General features: G+C 42.5%; 1 protein-coding gene across 4 annotated transcripts; it reads left to right on the top strand.

Annotated features, from left to right (window-relative positions):
* The first annotated feature begins 333 nt into the window (after positions 1 to 333).
* Positions 334 to 17,456, top strand: acacb (acetyl-CoA carboxylase beta). Of its 4 annotated transcripts, XM_061277776.1 has the most exons (54): positions 334 to 431; positions 1,707 to 2,196; positions 3,983 to 4,115; positions 4,248 to 4,386; positions 4,467 to 4,576; positions 4,641 to 4,722; positions 4,791 to 4,889; positions 5,392 to 5,501; positions 5,585 to 5,695; positions 5,807 to 6,016; positions 6,095 to 6,265; positions 6,357 to 6,518; positions 6,598 to 6,761; positions 6,835 to 6,985; positions 7,064 to 7,167; positions 7,269 to 7,350; positions 7,426 to 7,571; positions 7,646 to 7,796; positions 7,878 to 8,012; positions 8,110 to 8,256; positions 8,337 to 8,525; positions 8,731 to 8,831; positions 8,921 to 9,009; positions 9,079 to 9,203; positions 9,274 to 9,387; positions 9,461 to 9,574; positions 9,638 to 9,727; positions 9,814 to 9,932; positions 10,221 to 10,244; positions 10,779 to 10,919; positions 10,998 to 11,097; positions 11,176 to 11,283; positions 11,360 to 11,416; positions 11,634 to 11,675; positions 11,763 to 11,978; positions 12,066 to 12,221; positions 12,296 to 12,499; positions 12,580 to 12,735; positions 12,832 to 12,954; positions 13,020 to 13,289; positions 13,410 to 13,507; positions 13,598 to 13,718; positions 13,800 to 13,910; positions 14,017 to 14,160; positions 14,243 to 14,363; positions 14,436 to 14,532; positions 14,615 to 14,711; positions 14,891 to 15,026; positions 15,114 to 15,291; positions 15,388 to 15,500; positions 15,601 to 15,755; positions 15,962 to 16,132; positions 16,299 to 16,435; positions 16,565 to 17,456. In XM_061277776.1, exons 2-54 carry the CDS (start codon positions 1,727 to 1,729, stop codon positions 16,689 to 16,691), a joined length of 7,221 nt encoding a protein of 2,406 aa, XP_061133760.1. In that variant the 5' UTR covers positions 334 to 431; positions 1,707 to 1,726; the 3' UTR covers positions 16,692 to 17,456. The 4 variants fall into 4 exon arrangements, with proteins under 4 accessions (XP_061133760.1, XP_061133761.1, XP_061133764.1 ...); XM_061277777.1 differs by lacking the exon at positions 10,221 to 10,244; XM_061277779.1 differs by lacking the exons at positions 334 to 431; positions 1,707 to 2,196 and adding an exon at positions 3,096 to 3,245.
* The last annotated feature ends 250 nt before the right edge of the window (positions 17,457 to 17,706 follow it).

The following is a 17,706-nucleotide window of genomic DNA, read 5'->3' as shown; positions in this document are numbered from 1 at the left end:
ATTTAAATGGGCCATCAAAACCCAGTAAGATACAGTCGTGTATGTAATATGTTGAAAAATATATCTACAGAAAACATTCGTTATTATTATCATTATCATTATTATTACTATTATTATTATTATTATTATTATTATTATTATTATTATTGTTATTGTTATTATTATTATTATTATTATTATTATTATTATTATTATTATTATTATTATTATTATTATTATTATTATTATTATTATTATTATTATTATTATTATTATTATTATTGCTGTCTAGGTCATTCATTTACATAGGAATAAGGGTTCGAACCACTCCAAACGATCTTTGACGGAGTTTCCGTTCGTGTGGGAGTGGGAGGAGCTTAAACTTAACCCTTATGCACATGTTTACTATACTGGGGAGTTGCTGCTGGTGAGTGATTGACACCAAACTGCAGGTAGGTGCACATGACAAAAGGTTTATTTGAACAAAAGTAACTTAATTAAAAGCATTCATAATTGTCTACATTTATTAATGTTGTCTGTTTTGTTGTCTGTTAGCTAACTTACTGGCATCAACAACAACCAAATTTACTCTATAACAGTGGCTTCACCGAATACTTCTTCTGTTAATTTTTTTAAAAACAAAACCTGAATAATCTCAACAAAAAACGCGTCAGTTTCGTGGAAAATAAAGCAAAGGAATGCAATTTCATCTGTTTACATCGATTTCTGTTCTCACCTGGTGTCAAGATCAAAGCATTGCTGCTACTGAGAGGAACAGCGAAGAAGGCTACTAAATTAAATTCATACATTGTACTGAGCATTTGATTTATATTCGAGGTTTCTGCTGAAACAACGTTTTTTTTTTTTTTTAGACATCGACAGACATGTCTTCGATTAGACATCTGACCCGCCCGATAAGTGTCCGGATCAACAAGTTGACGTCGATACAGAGTTGTAGTTTTTAGTCGTGTCCATCATGTGCACATTCAGTGTGCTCTGCTACTCTGGTTAGCTCTACGTACATCATCTATGGTCAGTCAGATAGTCTGGACTGACCTTTTCTCCTGTTGTAGCCAAGTAGCCACTCTTGGATCTGATGTCAGCTGTTTTAGAGCGGCTGGTTTGTTTACCAGACAGTTCCTGGGTAAGGTTGCATGTACCCTTACCCAGAGAAGAAGTTGCTTCTATGATGTGATATGATTTGAATCGACTTTTGTTGGAGGTGAATGCCGCAATGGGAAATACATTGATTCCTTGCACGGTTTTGCCTTCAACTCTTTAGTCTGATTCAAATATGTAAATTACCCAGCATGCCCTTGTGCTGAGACATATGCCCTCCAAACCCCCTTCAGCAGTCCACTTTCAGTTTAATGTCCCAAGACTAGAATAGAATACTGTACTGCAGTCTCCAAGCCTGCTCTGCCTCCCAGTGGACTAACCAAAGGGCAAGGGCAGACAAATGCAGTTCAAGAGCACGTTACAATAAAAGGAAACAGTTATAATCCACCGATTGTTATGCATTCACTTGACACCTCAATCTACTTAGAGAGTGGTCAGTAGTGCTGAAAGATACACGATTAAGTTAATAATAAATATTTATTTTGAATACTGTTTTAAAAATACATTTCAAATAATATTAATTACTGGATAATCAATGAAGAAAATTCGGTCAAAGGCCCGATGTTAATAAAAATGTTACGTAATATAATTGTTTGTTTTCTCCACAGTATCAGGAGGATGTTTGCAAATGCTTGCATTTGCATTGTTGGGATTGATCCTATGGATTATTTTTCACCTGCGTAGGATTAATAGTAGCTCAGTGGCGATGCCCGAGAAAGGAGAGGAATCTCCGTCAGGCGACAGCCCCTCTGGACTTCAGGAGGATGTGCCTGTTGCACACGCTTCTCATCCAGGCCAACAGTGTGTATCGACACAGCCTGAGGGGGACAACGTGAAAGTGCAACAGCAGCAGCATAAGCAGCCCCTCACCAATCAAAACCCTTCGTCAAGCAATGTGCCAATGCTCAGATCCAGGCCCAGGACGAGAGAGCGTCTCAAGTTTATACTGGGAGCATCAGAAGACAATTCTTCAGACGAGGAGCCGTTGGCAGCTAAACCGCCGAGTGGCGCTTCGCAGCCCTCAACTGCCTCTGCAGCCAAATCTTCTCACCTTCAGACATCCCATGAAGTGCCACCGCCCAGCTCTTCGGGCATGAAGTAAGATTGTGCTACTTAATGTGACGTCGTGCAGTACGATACATATAGTGCCTCATACACCTTACATATGCTCACTCTTTAGTGTTCCTGTGGTCTCATTTTAAAGTTGTTTACGCTCTGCTTGGACTGACAGACAAGCATCACACTTGCCCCGATTGGCTCTTATCATCTGACTGCCACAACTTGTGCTATTGTTGTATGCTACACACCCCCTTTTGCTCTATTAGTGGAGCCAGAGTGACTTTGAAATTTGTGTTGTGATTGCAGGGCTAACCACCCACCCTCCTAATTCCGTCAGTGAATTATTTTTACAATAGCACACTGAGTTTTCTTTTTGTTTTACTTCCGTGAGGGGGAAGGTAAGACATTTTCTTTCCAAATATTTCTGCAGTAGGTGCAATAAAGAATAGTTATGCAGCACGTGTGTTAGCCGCCCTCTTTTAGAAAAACATTTTGGAAGCTTTAAGTCAGACGCTTCTGAAGTCATGTGACTTGGAATTGGGACACAATTTGGCATGGAATGTCTATTAAGATGCAAAGAAAAACAACTTTGCAATTTTATTCACATTCGACAGCTTAACAAAATGCATGCAGTCACTTATAAATACAAAACAGTGGTTTTTTTTTTAAGTTTGGATATTCACTTTGGCAGTTACTAATTAATCAATTAATTGATAAACTCCAGCATTCTGGAACACATTGTGTTCGACCTAAGAAATACAATAAGGAGAGATTCCAAGTCTCCTTCATACGACTATATATATGTACATTTAAAATGTGTCGCCTTCAATAATAAAGTAGTTTGCTGTGGATGCAGTTGAACAGCTTGTCCGCTACTCTCAAGTCTGCTCTGTTTAAACTTGTAATGGGAAGCTCGTGGTCTTTCTTATCTGCACTTGTGGGAGGGCAAAGTGAAAGGGGAGCTTGGCAGGAAGTGTCATTTTTTTTTTTTGTTAGGAGTTCTCATTTCACTTTTCAAATGCACAAGCGTGTGACATAATGGAAGGAGATGTTTTTCAAAGTAACACCTGGTTCACGTGTCGTCAAAGGTCAGTCACTAAGCGTTGTCCTTTGACACCATTGCCTACGTTTTGTTTCAACTTTCCAAGTTCTGTTCATGCATGCAGCATTTCCGGGCAGATGCTGCTGCATACTTTTTTTAACATGCTCATGATGTAGCTAGCGTTATGTAATGTGTGTACAACTGAAGAAAAAGCTCTTTCCAGTGGAGGGAAGTGGATTAAGAGTTGTTTCACTGTGGTATGGCGTCATCGTTCTTGACATTTACAGCTCTCGTTAGGTGTCTAGGAGTAATTATGACTCATATCAAGTTTACTGATCAAACAGTTTACTTCCAAACATGGGTAAGCCTTTCAAGTTGGATTCACTCATGGTCCGACTTCACTCGGGCTTTGGAACAAACAGTGCCGGAAATTGGACACGATACTTGTGCTGTATTTTTAATTATGTCATTTTAGGACTATTTTCTCACTTTCAATGGGAAGTGCTTTAGCCATACAATATACTGTACTTGCAACAGCGAGAAAACAAGATAAGAAAATACCGTCGTGTAGATTGGCTGCTGCATCATAGAAGCTGGACTTTGACTTTGGCTTTTGATTTCCACAGCTCAATTGCTTCTAACTACGCTTCAAGCTCTACACTTGTGTGCTTGTGTAGAACTCGAGGCTCTTTTCGGCTAGTTACCTGTCATCTGAAAGGGGGACAAGTCAGCCCCACGTTGGTTTATTGGCAAGTCAGATAATTTGAAGTTTTTTGGTGCCAGGCCCAGCATGTCTGGTCTTCACTTGGTGAAAAGAGGACGCGAACACCGAAAGATGGATCTTCATCGAGACTTCACCGTGGCCTCTCCTGCCGAGTTTGTCACCCGCTTTGGTGGAAATCGTGTCATTGAAAAAGTAAGAAAAAAAAACCCGTGTTCCTTCTAAACTACCTCTTAGATTAGAAATGCTTAATTGTTGCTGTTGTTTTTTTCAGTTGTACAAATCACTCCCTTTTCCCGTTGCTTATTCAATTTGCGTCTTTCACAGGTGCTGATTGCCAACAACGGCATCGCTGCAGTCAAATGCATGCGCTCCATTCGACGTTGGTCCTACGAGATGTTTCGAAATGAGAAGGCCATCCGCTTTGTGGTCATGGTCACCCCTGAAGACTTGAAAGCTAACGCAGGTACGGCACTGCACGCCACTAATTATTTATTCATCAACACGCTGTTATATGAGTCATTACTTGTTTGTCTCTGTGTTTAGAATACATCAAAATGGCAGACCACTATGTTCCTGTTCCCGGTGGGCCAAACAACAACAACTATGCCAATGTGGAGTTGATAGTGGACATTGCTAAACGAATTCCAGTGCAGGTAATCGCCACTGTGGCATCTCCGCATGTGTTTCAAGTGTAACAAAAGATTTGTCCATCAACAGGCAGTTTGGGCCGGCTGGGGTCACGCCTCGGAAAATCCCAAACTACCTGAGTTGTTGAACAAAGCAGGCATTTCATTCTTGGGTAAAACAACATTTGAAAAAGCTCTTTTGTGAGTTTGTGCTGGTTTTCTAATTGTTTGTTTATTTTAGGGCCATCCAGCAAGGCTATGTGGGCTCTTGGAGATAAGGTGGCTTCCTCAATTGTGGCCCAGAGTGCAGACATTCCTACACTGCCGTGGAGCGGATCAGGTTTGAACTCTACTTCTTATGTCATTTTGCCCACAGTGGACAACATTGCTGAGCTGCAGACAGATTTACCGCCTACATTAGATTCGGTGTAGATTCTTCTCTCAAGGTCTTCTTGTTTTAACAGCCGGTGTTGAGACTGGTCTGTCTTTTGGAATACGTGTCACAAGACACACAAAAGTCAAATGGAATAACAATCCTTTAATGCTTGTTGAACTGAGATCTTGAGATTTGGTGAGGTTGCTCAAGACGTCAGGCAAAAAAGGTTTTGTGTGACTATATTCAGGCTTATTTCCCCCCCCAAATAATTTAAATTGGAGGATTATTTTACTTATTCTCAATTTTCATTCTCCAGTGACATCAATTGATTCACCTTAATTGACATTGATTTCTTTGTAGTGCGGTGTAGAACTGTATTTTAGTTATCGTCAGATAGTTTGTTTATTTCACACAAAAAAATAAATCAACACACTGTCCCTTTAACTCTGTTCTTGTGCTCTTCCAGGTCTGAAAGTAGACTGGAAGGAGGCTGACCAAATTTCCAGCAATGTAATCAGTGTTCCTCCTGAAGTCTACATACAAGGCTGTGTTGCAGATGTAGACGATGGTCTGGCGGTAGGTAGGCATGTTCAACGAAAATATTCTGGTTTTTTTTTTTTTATGACCTCCCAAACTGGTTTGTATATCCCTTGGAGCAGGGCGCTGAGAGAATTGGTTATCCTGTTGTCATCAAAGCTTCAGAGGGCGGAGGCGGGAAAGGTATTCGGAAAGTCGAATGTGCTGATGACTTTCCAAGCTCATTTAGACAGGTATGTAGGCAGGCTCTGTTTTTTATTATTTTTTTTCAATTTATTTTATCTTGATGCAAATTGTATGTAATCTAGCCCCACATTTTTGACAAAGGTGTATGTTGGGTGCAGGTTCAGACAGAAGTACCCGGTTCGCCCATTTTCATCATGCAGCTGGCCCAGCACGCAAGGCACCTCGAGGTTCAGATACTGGCTGACGAGTATGGAAACGCCATCTCTCTGTTTGGTCGAGACTGCTCCATCCAAAGAAGGCACCAGAAGATCATAGAGGAAGCCCCTGCAACCATTGCTGCGCCCTCCACGTTTGAGCAGATGGAACAGGTTAGTCGCGTCATGGATGTATTTTTTGTATGTATTTTCTCCAGTTTGTTGACATTTTGTTTCCTCCTCCTGACTTAGTATGCTGTTCGATTAGCCAAGATGGTTGGCTATGTCAGTGCTGGAACAGTGGAATATCTTTTCTCGGAGGATGGAAGATTCCATTTTTTGGAGCTAAACCCTCGTCTGCAGGTAGAACATCCCTGTACAGAGATGTTTGCTGATGTTAACCTTCCAGCTGCCCAACTTCAGGTATATATTTTTTCAGGTGTTATTTTTTTCAGAATGAACCAATTTTTGCAACCATAGAAATTATTTTCCCACATTTTGTCATCTCCGTCAGATCGCCATGGGCATCCCCCTTCACAGAATTAAAGATATTCGTTTGCTTTATGGAGAAACCGCATGGGGTGACAACACGATCAACTTTGAGACTCCAGAATGCCCTCCAAATCCAAGAGGGCACGTCATAGCAGCCCGAATCACCAGTGAGAACCCTGACGAGGTAGAGCTCAGACTCACCAATGCTGTTGATCTTCCATTCTTTTTTTCCTCAAAGATAATTCCCAGCTTGTTGTTTGCAGGGGTTCAAACCCAGCTCAGGCACCGTGCAAGAGCTGAACTTCCGCAGCAGCAAAAACGTCTGGGGTTACTTTAGTGTCGGAGCAACCGGGGGTCTGCATGAATTTGCTGACTCACAGTTTGGACACTGTTTCTCTTGGGGGGAGAACCGAGAAGAGGCCATTTCGTAAGTCTCGTTTCTTGTTGACCTTAAATCACTTATTGGTACGTTGTCAGCCTTTGCTATCTATCTGGTTCAGGAACATGGTGGTGGCAATGAAGGAGCTGTCAATCAGAGGGGATTTCAGGACCACCGTCGAATACCTCATCAAGTTACTAGAAACGGAGAGCTTCCGAAACAATGACATAGACACGAGCTGGCTGGATCATCTCATAGCAGAAAAAGTGCAGGTATGAGTCGTGTGCTAGCTGTCTTGACATGATGGGTTGGTCAAGTTTGTGAAAAGTGGCCACGTGACTTTTCTGCAGGCAGAAAGACCAGACACCATGTTGGGCATCGTTTGTGGGGCTTTGCATGTTGCTGATGCAAGCTTCAGAAAGAGCATGTCTGACTTTCTTCACTCACTAGAAAGGTCAGTATAAATCTCGTAACATCTTGACAGTGGCTAATAATAATAATAATAATAATAATAATAATGAATAATTGTGTGCCCAAACTCTTCTATACCCACAGAGGCCAGGTTCTGCCTGCAGCCAGCCTCCTCAACTCTCTGAGTGTAGATCTCATTTATGAAGGAGTCAAATTCTGTTTAAAGGTATCGTTCAATTCCGTTCCATGGTTAATTTCCCATTTTAATTTTCAGTCAACTAACTTACTTTGTCGACAACAGGTCGCTCGCCAGTCGCCGACAACGTATGTCATCATAATGAATGGCTCCAACATTGAAATAGACGTCCATCGGCTCAGTGATGGCGGACTTTTGCTCTCCTATGATGGCAGCAGCCATACAACCTATATGAAAGAGGAGGTGGACAGGTAAGGGTTGTTTTACTTTCAAAATTCAGACTGAATTCATTATTCACCCCCGCTTTACAACTTTAATTCCGCAGCTACCGCATCACTGTTGGCAACAAGACTTGTGTGTTTGATAAAGAAAAAGATCCTTCTATGCTGAGATCGCCCTCTGCTGGTAAACTACTGCAGTACATTGTTGATGACGGAGCTCACATTTGCACAGGAGAGGCCTATGCGGAGATTGAGGTGAATTTCACAAAATATGCCTTTTTATTCATATCAGTCAAACTAATATGTAACGATTTTATTTTTGTGGTGTGGACTTAGGTGATGAAGATGGTGATGACTCTTACTGTGCAGCAAGCGGGGCATTTACATTTTGTCAAGCGGCCCGGAGCGGTTTTGGAGTCGGGCTGTGTGATGGCACATATGAGCTTGGATGACCCTAGCAGTATACATCGGGCAAGTTAAATAACTCAGATGTGCAAATGTCCAGGCATGGGGAAAAGTCTTTTGTGATTTACACAAAGTCTAACCATGCTGTTCTTTTATAATCAAGGTGGAGCTCAATACAGCCTCTCTACCACCTCAGCACCCATTGGCCATAGTTGGGGAAAAGCTCCACCAGGTGTTCCACAGCATCCTTGAAAATCTAGTCAAAGTAATGGATGGCTATTGCTTAGAAGAGCCCTACTTTAGCACCAAGGTGGACCTCAGCAAGTTTACCCGTGACTGAAATTTCGATCACTTGAGCATGCTGACTTTTTTTTTTTCTTATTTCTGTAGTTGAAACAATGGGTAGCAACCCTCATGAAGACTCTGAGGGACCCCTCTCTCCCACTTCTGGAGCTGCAGGAGATCATGACTAGCGTGGCGGGCCGGATCCCACCCAGCGTTGAGAAAGATATCCGTAAAGTCATGGCCCAATATGCCAGCAACATCACCTCCGTATTATGCCAGTTTCCAAGCCAAAGGGTACAAAATTAGTTTAGAAAGCAATGCTCTGTATAAATGGGCATATTCCGATTTTTTTAAAACCAATATTTGTCTTAATTTTGATTGCAGATAAACTGCAGTGATTTTTTTTTTTATTCTTTTGGTTCTTACTCTAATAAGTCAGCCCCATCTTATAAACTGAATTGTCTCGCTAAACAGGGCTTAACATTCTTGTTCAATCCAGATTGCAAACGTTCTCGACAGCCATGCGGCCACTCTGCAGAGGAAGGCTGATCGAGAGGTGTTCTTTATTAACACTCAGAGTATCGTTCAGCTGGTGCAGAGGTCAGCTTGCTCACATTTCCTATGATCAGTAAATATTATTTCTGTCATCGATATTGCACGCATTCATGTTTTTTTTTGTCGTCTTCCAGGTATCGCAGTGGAATACGTGGTTACATGAAGTCTGTGGTTCTGGATCTGTTGAAGCGATACCTTCAAGTAGAGATGCAGTTTCAACAAGGTGACAGTCATACTTTCTCCGCTTTAACAATATTTTGAGCGTAACCATCTGATGTTTTTCCACAAGCAGCTCATTACGACAAGTGCGTCATCAACTTGAGAGAACAGTACAAGCCCGACATGAGTCCTGTACTGGAATACATCTTTTCTCACGCCCAGGTCTTCAAGAAGAACATCCTGGTCACGATGCTCATCGTAAGGACCTTCATCGCATTCATCACAAGTGGATTTCAACACAACTCGGACTAACTTGCACTTTGTTTAGGATCAACTGTGCGGGAGGGATCCGACTCTGGCGGACGAGCTGATGGCGATTCTCAATGAGCTCACTCAGCTCAGTAAGATGGAGAACTCAAAGGTGGCCTTAAGAGCCAGACAGGTACGACGTAGTATGGTGTGTATTTTTCATTTTCTGATCTCCATGACTCATTTTGTGTGATACTCTGGCGTAGGTGCTGATTGCCTCTCATTTACCATCGTATGAACTCAGACACAACCAAGTGGAATCCATCTTCCTCTCTGCTATTGACATGTACGGCCATCAATTTTGCCCTGAAAACCTCAAGGTAAGTATTGTCACTTTGTCTTACTTTGACATCCCATCATTTGTGTTTCTTTATTTCCCCCAGAAACTCATCCTCTCCGAGACCTCCATTTTTGACGTGTTGCCCAATTTCTTCTACCACTCCAATCAAGTCGTCTGCATGGCTGCGCTGGAGGTCTGCACAATGCGCTCACCCCCTCAGATGCTCGTATGAATTTTCTAATTCGCCAGGAACAACATGATGGTTTTTTTTTTTTCCAGGTGTACGTGCGTCGGGCTTACATCGCTTACGAGCTCAACAGTATCCAGCATCACCAGCTGCGGGATGGAACGTGCGCTGTAGATTTCCAGTTCATGCTGCCGTCATCACATCCCAACAGGTAACACTTGTAAAGCAAATTCAACTCCTCTGCTGGCGAATGACAACCTGTAGTCCGATTGCATATCAGCCCATATCCCACAAATACTAAACATTGTGGATAGGATAGGTGAAGAAAAAAGAAATCTTTCAATGACATCCATGTAGATAACTTTTTATTATTTTTATATTCAAAGAATAGTTTAAACCCACTCAACTGGAATGTGCAGTATAAATCATAATGCCTAGAGGTGGAGGAGGATGTTGATCCTCCACTGCTAATATTCACCTGTCAATCATCTTATTTCAGAGGGAGCAGCCCTACTCTGAACAGGTAGAGTAAAGCTCCTCCCAACCAACTACACCCGATGGTGTGTATGTCTCACAGCTAAGCATGCCAGTTGCCTTTTTTTTTTTTTTTTTTCCTCCTCTCGTTCCTGTCAATTCAGAAACATTTGCCCTCAAGGACTGTTGCTGTATAACAAGTCCTTCCTTAATTCTCCTTTTATAGCTGATCTTCTTCGAATGCAACGCTTCTCTCAACTTGTACATCGAAACAGAGCTTTTTGGGAGGTTCAGCCGTTCCTCTTAAAAATCTCCTGCCAAAGATGTGATTGTCCTCAAATGTGGAGCGGAAGTTTTAATCTTGATAACAAATCATAATTCATGACACAATGATGTCAAAATGGGAAATCCAAAATCCACGTGAGGGCGATTGTTCTTTTTTGTATTTAATATGCAAAAAAATGCAACTGCCTCAAATTCTTATTGTCATGGCTGTTAATGTTCTTCGTGTTATTTTTTGACAAAGCACACATTTCTACTGGTGCGATCTGCAAGTCACCGTCTGTCTTTATTTTTTTTCCAGGGTTCCTGTCCCACTGAATGCCTCGGGCCAGTTAAAAATGCGACGGCAGAGCAGTGATCTCTACCTGGAGGGAGCTTTGTCTCCACCTTGTCAACGCATGGGCGCTATGGTAGCGTTCCAGTGTTTCGACGATTTCAAAAGGTCCACCCTGTGTTCATTTTTCACATTTAGGAGGGACTTATGAGGTCATTGACTTCATATGTATTGTTTCTTTTGCAGGAACTTTGATGAAGTTCTCGCCAGTTTTGCAGAGCCTCTCTCGGAGAACCAGACGTTTTTAGAATCCTGCTCCAGTCTTTTTGAAGATGAGAACTCTAAGGTGAGTACTTTTGTTGTCAGTTTGGATTATTTATTTATTTTTCTTCCCGGTGGTGATGCATCTTCTTGTTCCCGACAGAACACCAGGGAGAATCCAATCCACATCATTAATGTCTCAATAAAAAGAGCTGACACTGAGGATGATGACGACTTAGTTTCTGCCTTCACTTCTTTTGCCCAGTCAAAGGTCAGCTCATATACCAAAGTGGCTCTCAATCTTAAGTCATTCCAGAATTACTCAAATGTAATTTTCTTTTCTTTAGAGATCATCCCTCTTTGAATACGGTATCAGAAGAATCACATTTTTGGTTGCACAGAAGGTACATTTTCTCCAGTCGATGAATTTCATTTCCAAAACATTTGCCTCAAATGATTAGATGCTTTTTAGAAAGTCTCATATTGGTTGACCTATTACAGTTGCCACACAGTCTAAGGTTCTGGATACTCTGATTTCTTACCGTCTTCCAAAAAAATTGCATTTATGGTTCTTTTCTAATGGGTGTGAATAGTTGCTAACGTGTTATTTCTTTTCAACAGAGAGAGTTCCCCAAGTTCTTTACTTTCAGAGCACGGGATGGGGTACGTTTGTTTTTATCTTCTTTTTAACTCTTAAAGCAATTGTGTTGCTTCTCTGATGAGGTCCTCCCCTTCTGTTTTCACGCACAGTTCCAGGAAGATCGGATCTACCGAAATCTGGAGCCAGCTTTAGCGTTTCAGCTGGAACTGAACCGCATGAGGAATTTTGACTTGACTGCCGTTCCCTGTGCCAACCACAAAATGCACCTCTACTTGGGAGCCGCTCGTGTTCAGGAGGGTGCCGAAGTTACAGATTACAGATTCTTCATCCGAGCTATTATTCGCCACTCTGATCTGATAACAAAGGCAAGAGGCTGTTGACAGAAAAAGCCCAAACTAGATATAGATATTATCCTATTTAATGTGTTATTGGGATTGTGTTGTGCAAATTAGGAAGCGTCTTTTGAGTATCTTCAGAATGAGGGAGAACGACTTTTGCTGGAGGCCATGGATGAGTTGGAGGTGGCTTTCAGTAACACAACCGTTCGTACCGACTGCAACCACATCTTCCTCAACTTTGTCCCCACCGTCATTATGGACCCATCGAAAGTGAGTGCGCTGCACGTCTCTCTAACCGGATACATACATACATACATACATGCGGATCTGCTTTTGTTTCTCAGATCGAGGAGTCGGTCCGTTCCATGGTGATGCGCTACGGAAGCCGACTTTGGAAGCTGCGTGTTCTGCAAGCTGAGCTGAAAATCAACATTCGCCTGACTCCCACTGGGCCCGCCATCCCTATTCGTCTTTTTTTGACAAACGAGTCTGGCTATTACTTGGATATCAGTCTGTATAAGGAAGTTACTGACCCAACTTCTGGACAGGTACGGTTTTCATCAGTGATATATATTCAATTTATAAATCTTGATTCACTTGATTTCTTCCCTGTCATTTCCCTCTCTAGATTATGTTCCAGTCTTATGGAGACAAACAAGGACCTCTACAAGGCATGTTGATCAACACTCCCTATGTGACCAAAGACTTGCTGCAGGCCAAACGTTTCCAGGCTCAAACTCTGGGCACAACATACGTCTATGATTTCCCGGAGATGTTCAAGCAGGTCCTGTTACAACACTGCTCAACTTGAATGTTGTCATTCCTCCCTCCACCCCCCCCCCCCCCCCCTGTTCTCGCTCACATTATAATCATTCTATAGGCACTATTTAAGCAGTGGGGTCCAGGAGACAAGTATCCAAAAGATATGCTAATGTGCACTGAGCTGGTTCTGGACCCAGAAGGTCGTCTGGTGCAACTCAACCGCCTGCCTGGAGACAATGATGTAAGATTGACATCCGGCTGATGCTTACATCAGTGTGAATATTTCCTCATATTTCTCTTTGCCAGGTGGGAATAGTTGCTTTCAAGATGAAGATGAAGACGCCAGAATATCCAGAAGGTCGAGACATCGTCGTCATCTGTAATGACATCACCCACATGATCGGGTCGTTTGGACCTCAGGAAGATGAGCTGTTCCTCAGGGCCTCAGAGTTGGCAAGAGCTGAGGGAATCCCTCGTATTTATATTGCCGCCAACAGTGGCGCGCGCATTGGTCTCGCTGAGGAGATCAGACACATGTTCCAAGTGGCCTGGATTGACCCCTCCGACCCCTACAAGGTGAGGGCCTGCTGGCATTCGCTGGGTTCCAGTTGAGGAACTAGCCCAAACACCCACAAACATCCTTTATTTGTCCCCAGGAGTCATATTGAGTCATGTGATGTATGTTTCTCTCTTTAGGGCTTTAAATATCTTTACTTGACACCACATGACTATACACGCATCAGTGCCACCAATTCTGTGCACTGCCACCATGTGGAAGAAGGAGGGGAGTCAAGGTATGAGAAACGAAAAATGTTTCACTTTTAGAGCCCCGTTTCTATTTGTATCTTTTCTCATGTTCATTGCAACGATTGCTGTTTTCCCAGGTATATCCTCACTGACATCATTGGGAAGGATGAAGGTCTTGGGGTTGAGAACCTGCGAGGTTCAGGCACCATTGCCGGAGAATCCGCTCAGGCCTATGAAGAAATCATTACAATCAGTATGGTGAGGTTGCATAGCAGATGTGTACAATGAGACAATAGCATTTTTCGTCACCCCAGGTTTTATTCGTTTGTGCTCTTCCAGGTGACCTGCCGCGCCATTGGAATCGGGGCATATTTGGTACGTTTGGGCCAGAGGGTGATCCAGGTGGAGAACTCTCACATTATCCTGACCGGAGCAAGTGCGCTCAACAAGGTTGGTGTGTCTAAATGTAGTTTTGGAAACTGATACAGTTCCTCTTAAACAAGTTAACTTTTAATTCAGCAGTGTGAGAGGTTTAAGTAAGGCCTGGATTTTGCAGGTTCTGGGCAGAGAGGTCTACGCCTCCAATAACCAGCTGGGGGGCATCCAGATCATGCACAACAATGGCGTCACACACACTACTGTGCCAGATGATTTTGAGGGCGTTGTCACCATCCTCCAGTGGCTCTCCTACATGCCGAAGGTCCCGCCGAGTGATACAAATTCTTCTGTTTCCGTGGTAACCATTTGTGTCACTCATAAGTGATTGTCTCCTCTTCTGACAGAACAACAACTCGTCCGTGCCCGTTGTACCAACCACCGATCCTGTTGATAGAGAGATTGACTTCACTCCCACAAAAGCACCATATGACCCCCGATGGATGCTGGCCGGGAGACCCCACCCTAGTGAGCATGGAGAAAGAAAACAAGCCCTGATAATTATTTAATGCACACATTTGTTTTTTTAACCATTCATAGCAGTGAGAGGTGCATGGCAGAGTGGATTCTTTGACCATGGCTCTTTCATGGAGATCATGGGCTCCTGGGCTCAGACTGTCGTAGTGGGCAGAGCACGGTAAAGCTCATGTCATAATAATGCATAAAGTATTGTATAATGTGTGTAAAGCGATTGTTAATTGCTGGCTGGAATGGTACAGGTTAGGAGGGATCCCCCTTGGTGTCATTGCTGTGGAAACACGCACTGTTGAGTTAACTGTACCGGCTGATCCGGCCAACTTGGATTCAGAATCCAAAGTGAGTATCCATGGGAACATTGTCCCCATCGCCATTCACAATATTACGCATTGATGTACTATAAATGAGATGAATGCTCTGTTTCGTAAGATGCTCAATGTGGTTATAACGCTACCTCCTGATATACTGCTTTGTGAATATTCACTCAATTCAACATAATGATCTGTGTTAAATTTCAGGTTCTGCAACAAGCAGGTCAAGTGTGGTTTCCCGATTCAGCCTTTAAAACAGCTCAGGCCATTTGTGACTTCAACCGGGAGCATCTGCCTCTCATGGTGTTTGCCAACTGGAGAGGCTTCTCCGGTGGAATGAAAGGTATAGTGCGGAACATTTGCATTATGTCCAAAACATGGTGGAATGCTTCATTATTCACATTTTTTTCCCCCCCATTCCTTCTCCCAGATATGTATGACCAGATATTAAAGTTTGGGGCTTACATCGTGGATGCCCTTCATGGCTTCCATCAGCCTGTGCTAGTGTACATTCCACCACATGCCGAATTGAGAGGAGGCTCTTGGGTTGTCATCGACCCCACCATTAACCCTCTTTGTATGGAACTATATGCTGACAGAGAGAGCAGGTGCAGGACTTATTTGGCCTCATGTGAAGATGCTTGAAACACGTGTCTATGTACACTGAATGTTCATCAATAGTCTTGTCTCTCATGACTGTCCAGAGGTGGCGTGCTGGAAGCTGAAGGCACAGTGGAGATCAAATTCAAGAAAAAGGATTTGCTGAAAACCATGCGAAGACTGGACTCCGTCTATGCTGGTCTGGTTGAGAAGCTTGGTAAGTTTTTGTTTTCAATATAATACAAACTGAGCGCACATTTTCCCCCCACCCCGCACATATTTTTATTTAATTGTTGACATTCGTGTGTATTTTGAAGCATCTCTAGATCTGCCCGAGAAGCAATGCAGAGACTTGGAAGCAAAGCTCAAAGCAAGAGAAGAATTCCTGTTGCCCATTTACCACCAGGTGGCAGTGCAGTTTGTGGATCTTCACGATACTCCTGGCAGGATGCAGGAGAAAGGGGTCATCAACGTGAGTACATAGCCTATCCCCCAACTTTTGTCCAAACTTTGATGTAATGCTTATAACACTTTTCCAGGCCTCTGACCCTTAGAAAATATACTCCTGCACACACTCCAGAAATCTTTTCTTTTTGCCCCACCCCCCAAAAAAGGGTCCATTCAACTCTACTTTATATATATATGCATACTTCAATAGAAGTTCACTCTGGCTTTCAGGATATTTTAGATTGGAAGAATGCACGGCCTTTCTTCTACTGGCGTCTGCGGCGTCTCCTGTCGGAGCAGGTGGTAAAGTACGAGATTCTCCAGGCCAACAAAGACCTCAGTGACGGACACATGCAGTCCATGCTGCGCCGCTGGTTTGTTGAAACCGAGGGAACTGTCAAGGTTGGTGACTGCAGCATGTGTACTTTATGGTGTCCACCCACCCTGACACACAAGTCATGTCATATTTTTTAAAGCGTCTTCCAAAAGGAAATGTCATTCAGGCATGTCAGATTTGAATGTCTAGTCAATATCAACAACCAGTTTGTGCTTCTGAATTCCCCTCCAGGCATACCTATGGGATAATAACCAAGCAGTAGTCGAATGGCTTGAAAAGCACTGGTCCAAAGAGGATGGCACTCGATCTGCCATCCGGGAGAATATTAAGTACCTAAAAAGGGAAAACGCCTTGAAACATATCCGCAGGTATGCATGCACACACACCGCAGATTAGCATTAGCATAATCAAGACCAAATTGTCTTGGTGGACAGAAATAGTAAATGTATGCTTTCGATTTAACATTTGCCGCCTGGTTTCTTTTGCTCTTGTCAAAGTCTGGTTGAGTCCAACCCTGACGTCGCCATGGACTGCATCATCCACATTAGCCAGAATATTACGGCATCACAGAGGGCCAAGCTTTCTCATCTGCTTGCTACCATGGACAACAGCAACACCAACTGAACTGCGGGACCTTTTTAAGGCTTGTATTATTGTAAAACGGGAACTAAGTGCTTCCAGTTACACTCGCACTTTTAAGAGTGCAATTTAGAGAATTGGATTTATGAACCCATTTCTTTGAAATAGTCTTGAAGTCCTCTTCTTTAAAATACCATAACGTGACTTGTCAATTTAATAATCTCGCAAGGAAATTTCAGTTGGATATCGAAAGACCATTTCAGTCCAGAATTTCACGTTTGGTTGACAAACTGCTGCTTTTCTACATGCATCATACCACTGTTACTTTTGCAGCTTACACAGAGCTTTGTATTTATATTTGAGGTAGGTGCTGTCGTTCATTTGCTGATAATCGTGTAAACATTCATGTCGGAATGCGTAGTGCTAATCTAGCAAAATAAGTATTTTAGTATATGTAGTACAAGGGTCCTAATCATTTTCATTGATTTTTGTAATTCTACAAATCCAACATGACTTTGAATGTTTTTTGTTTTTTTTTTAAAATGAAAGAACACGTTTCATATTTTGTTAAAGTTTTGCTATCAAGTGGTGGAATCGGTCCGGTTTCACTTTCACGTGGCTAACGTACCAAATTTATTTAATACAGATATCTAGAGTTGTGTTTGAGTGCTTTTTCCCCCCGCAGTATATCACGGCCTTGATGGACTTCAAGTTGCCGCTAAGAGTTTATCATTTCATATGAATGTATATTAGCTCACGCGCACCTTTGTCATCTTGACAACAAATGTGTTAATAAATGTCACCGATTTATTTTTGGCAAAAGAAACGTATTTTATTTACCCATTCATTTTTCCAGTGGAACATAAAAACACATCTAATATTCCATCCAACATGTAAATCACATATAAGGTGTCAAATCAGAATTACAAAGTGATGGCACGTGTCAGCATTTTGGAATGAAGTTGGGTAAATGTAGTCAAAAGAAAGCTTTTCTGTGGTAATAGCCATTTGAACATTCAGATATATACAGCAAAAGGTTGACAAGTGGTCAATTTCCCCA

Source organism: Syngnathus typhle, linkage group LG5 (genome assembly GCF_033458585.1).
Source record: "Syngnathus typhle isolate RoL2023-S1 ecotype Sweden linkage group LG5, RoL_Styp_1.0, whole genome shotgun sequence".
NCBI classification, from domain to species: Eukaryota; Metazoa; Chordata; class Actinopteri; order Syngnathiformes; family Syngnathidae; genus Syngnathus; species Syngnathus typhle.
The sequence above is the reverse complement of the archived record's forward strand: the minus strand, read 5'-3'. Positions and strand labels throughout refer to the sequence as shown.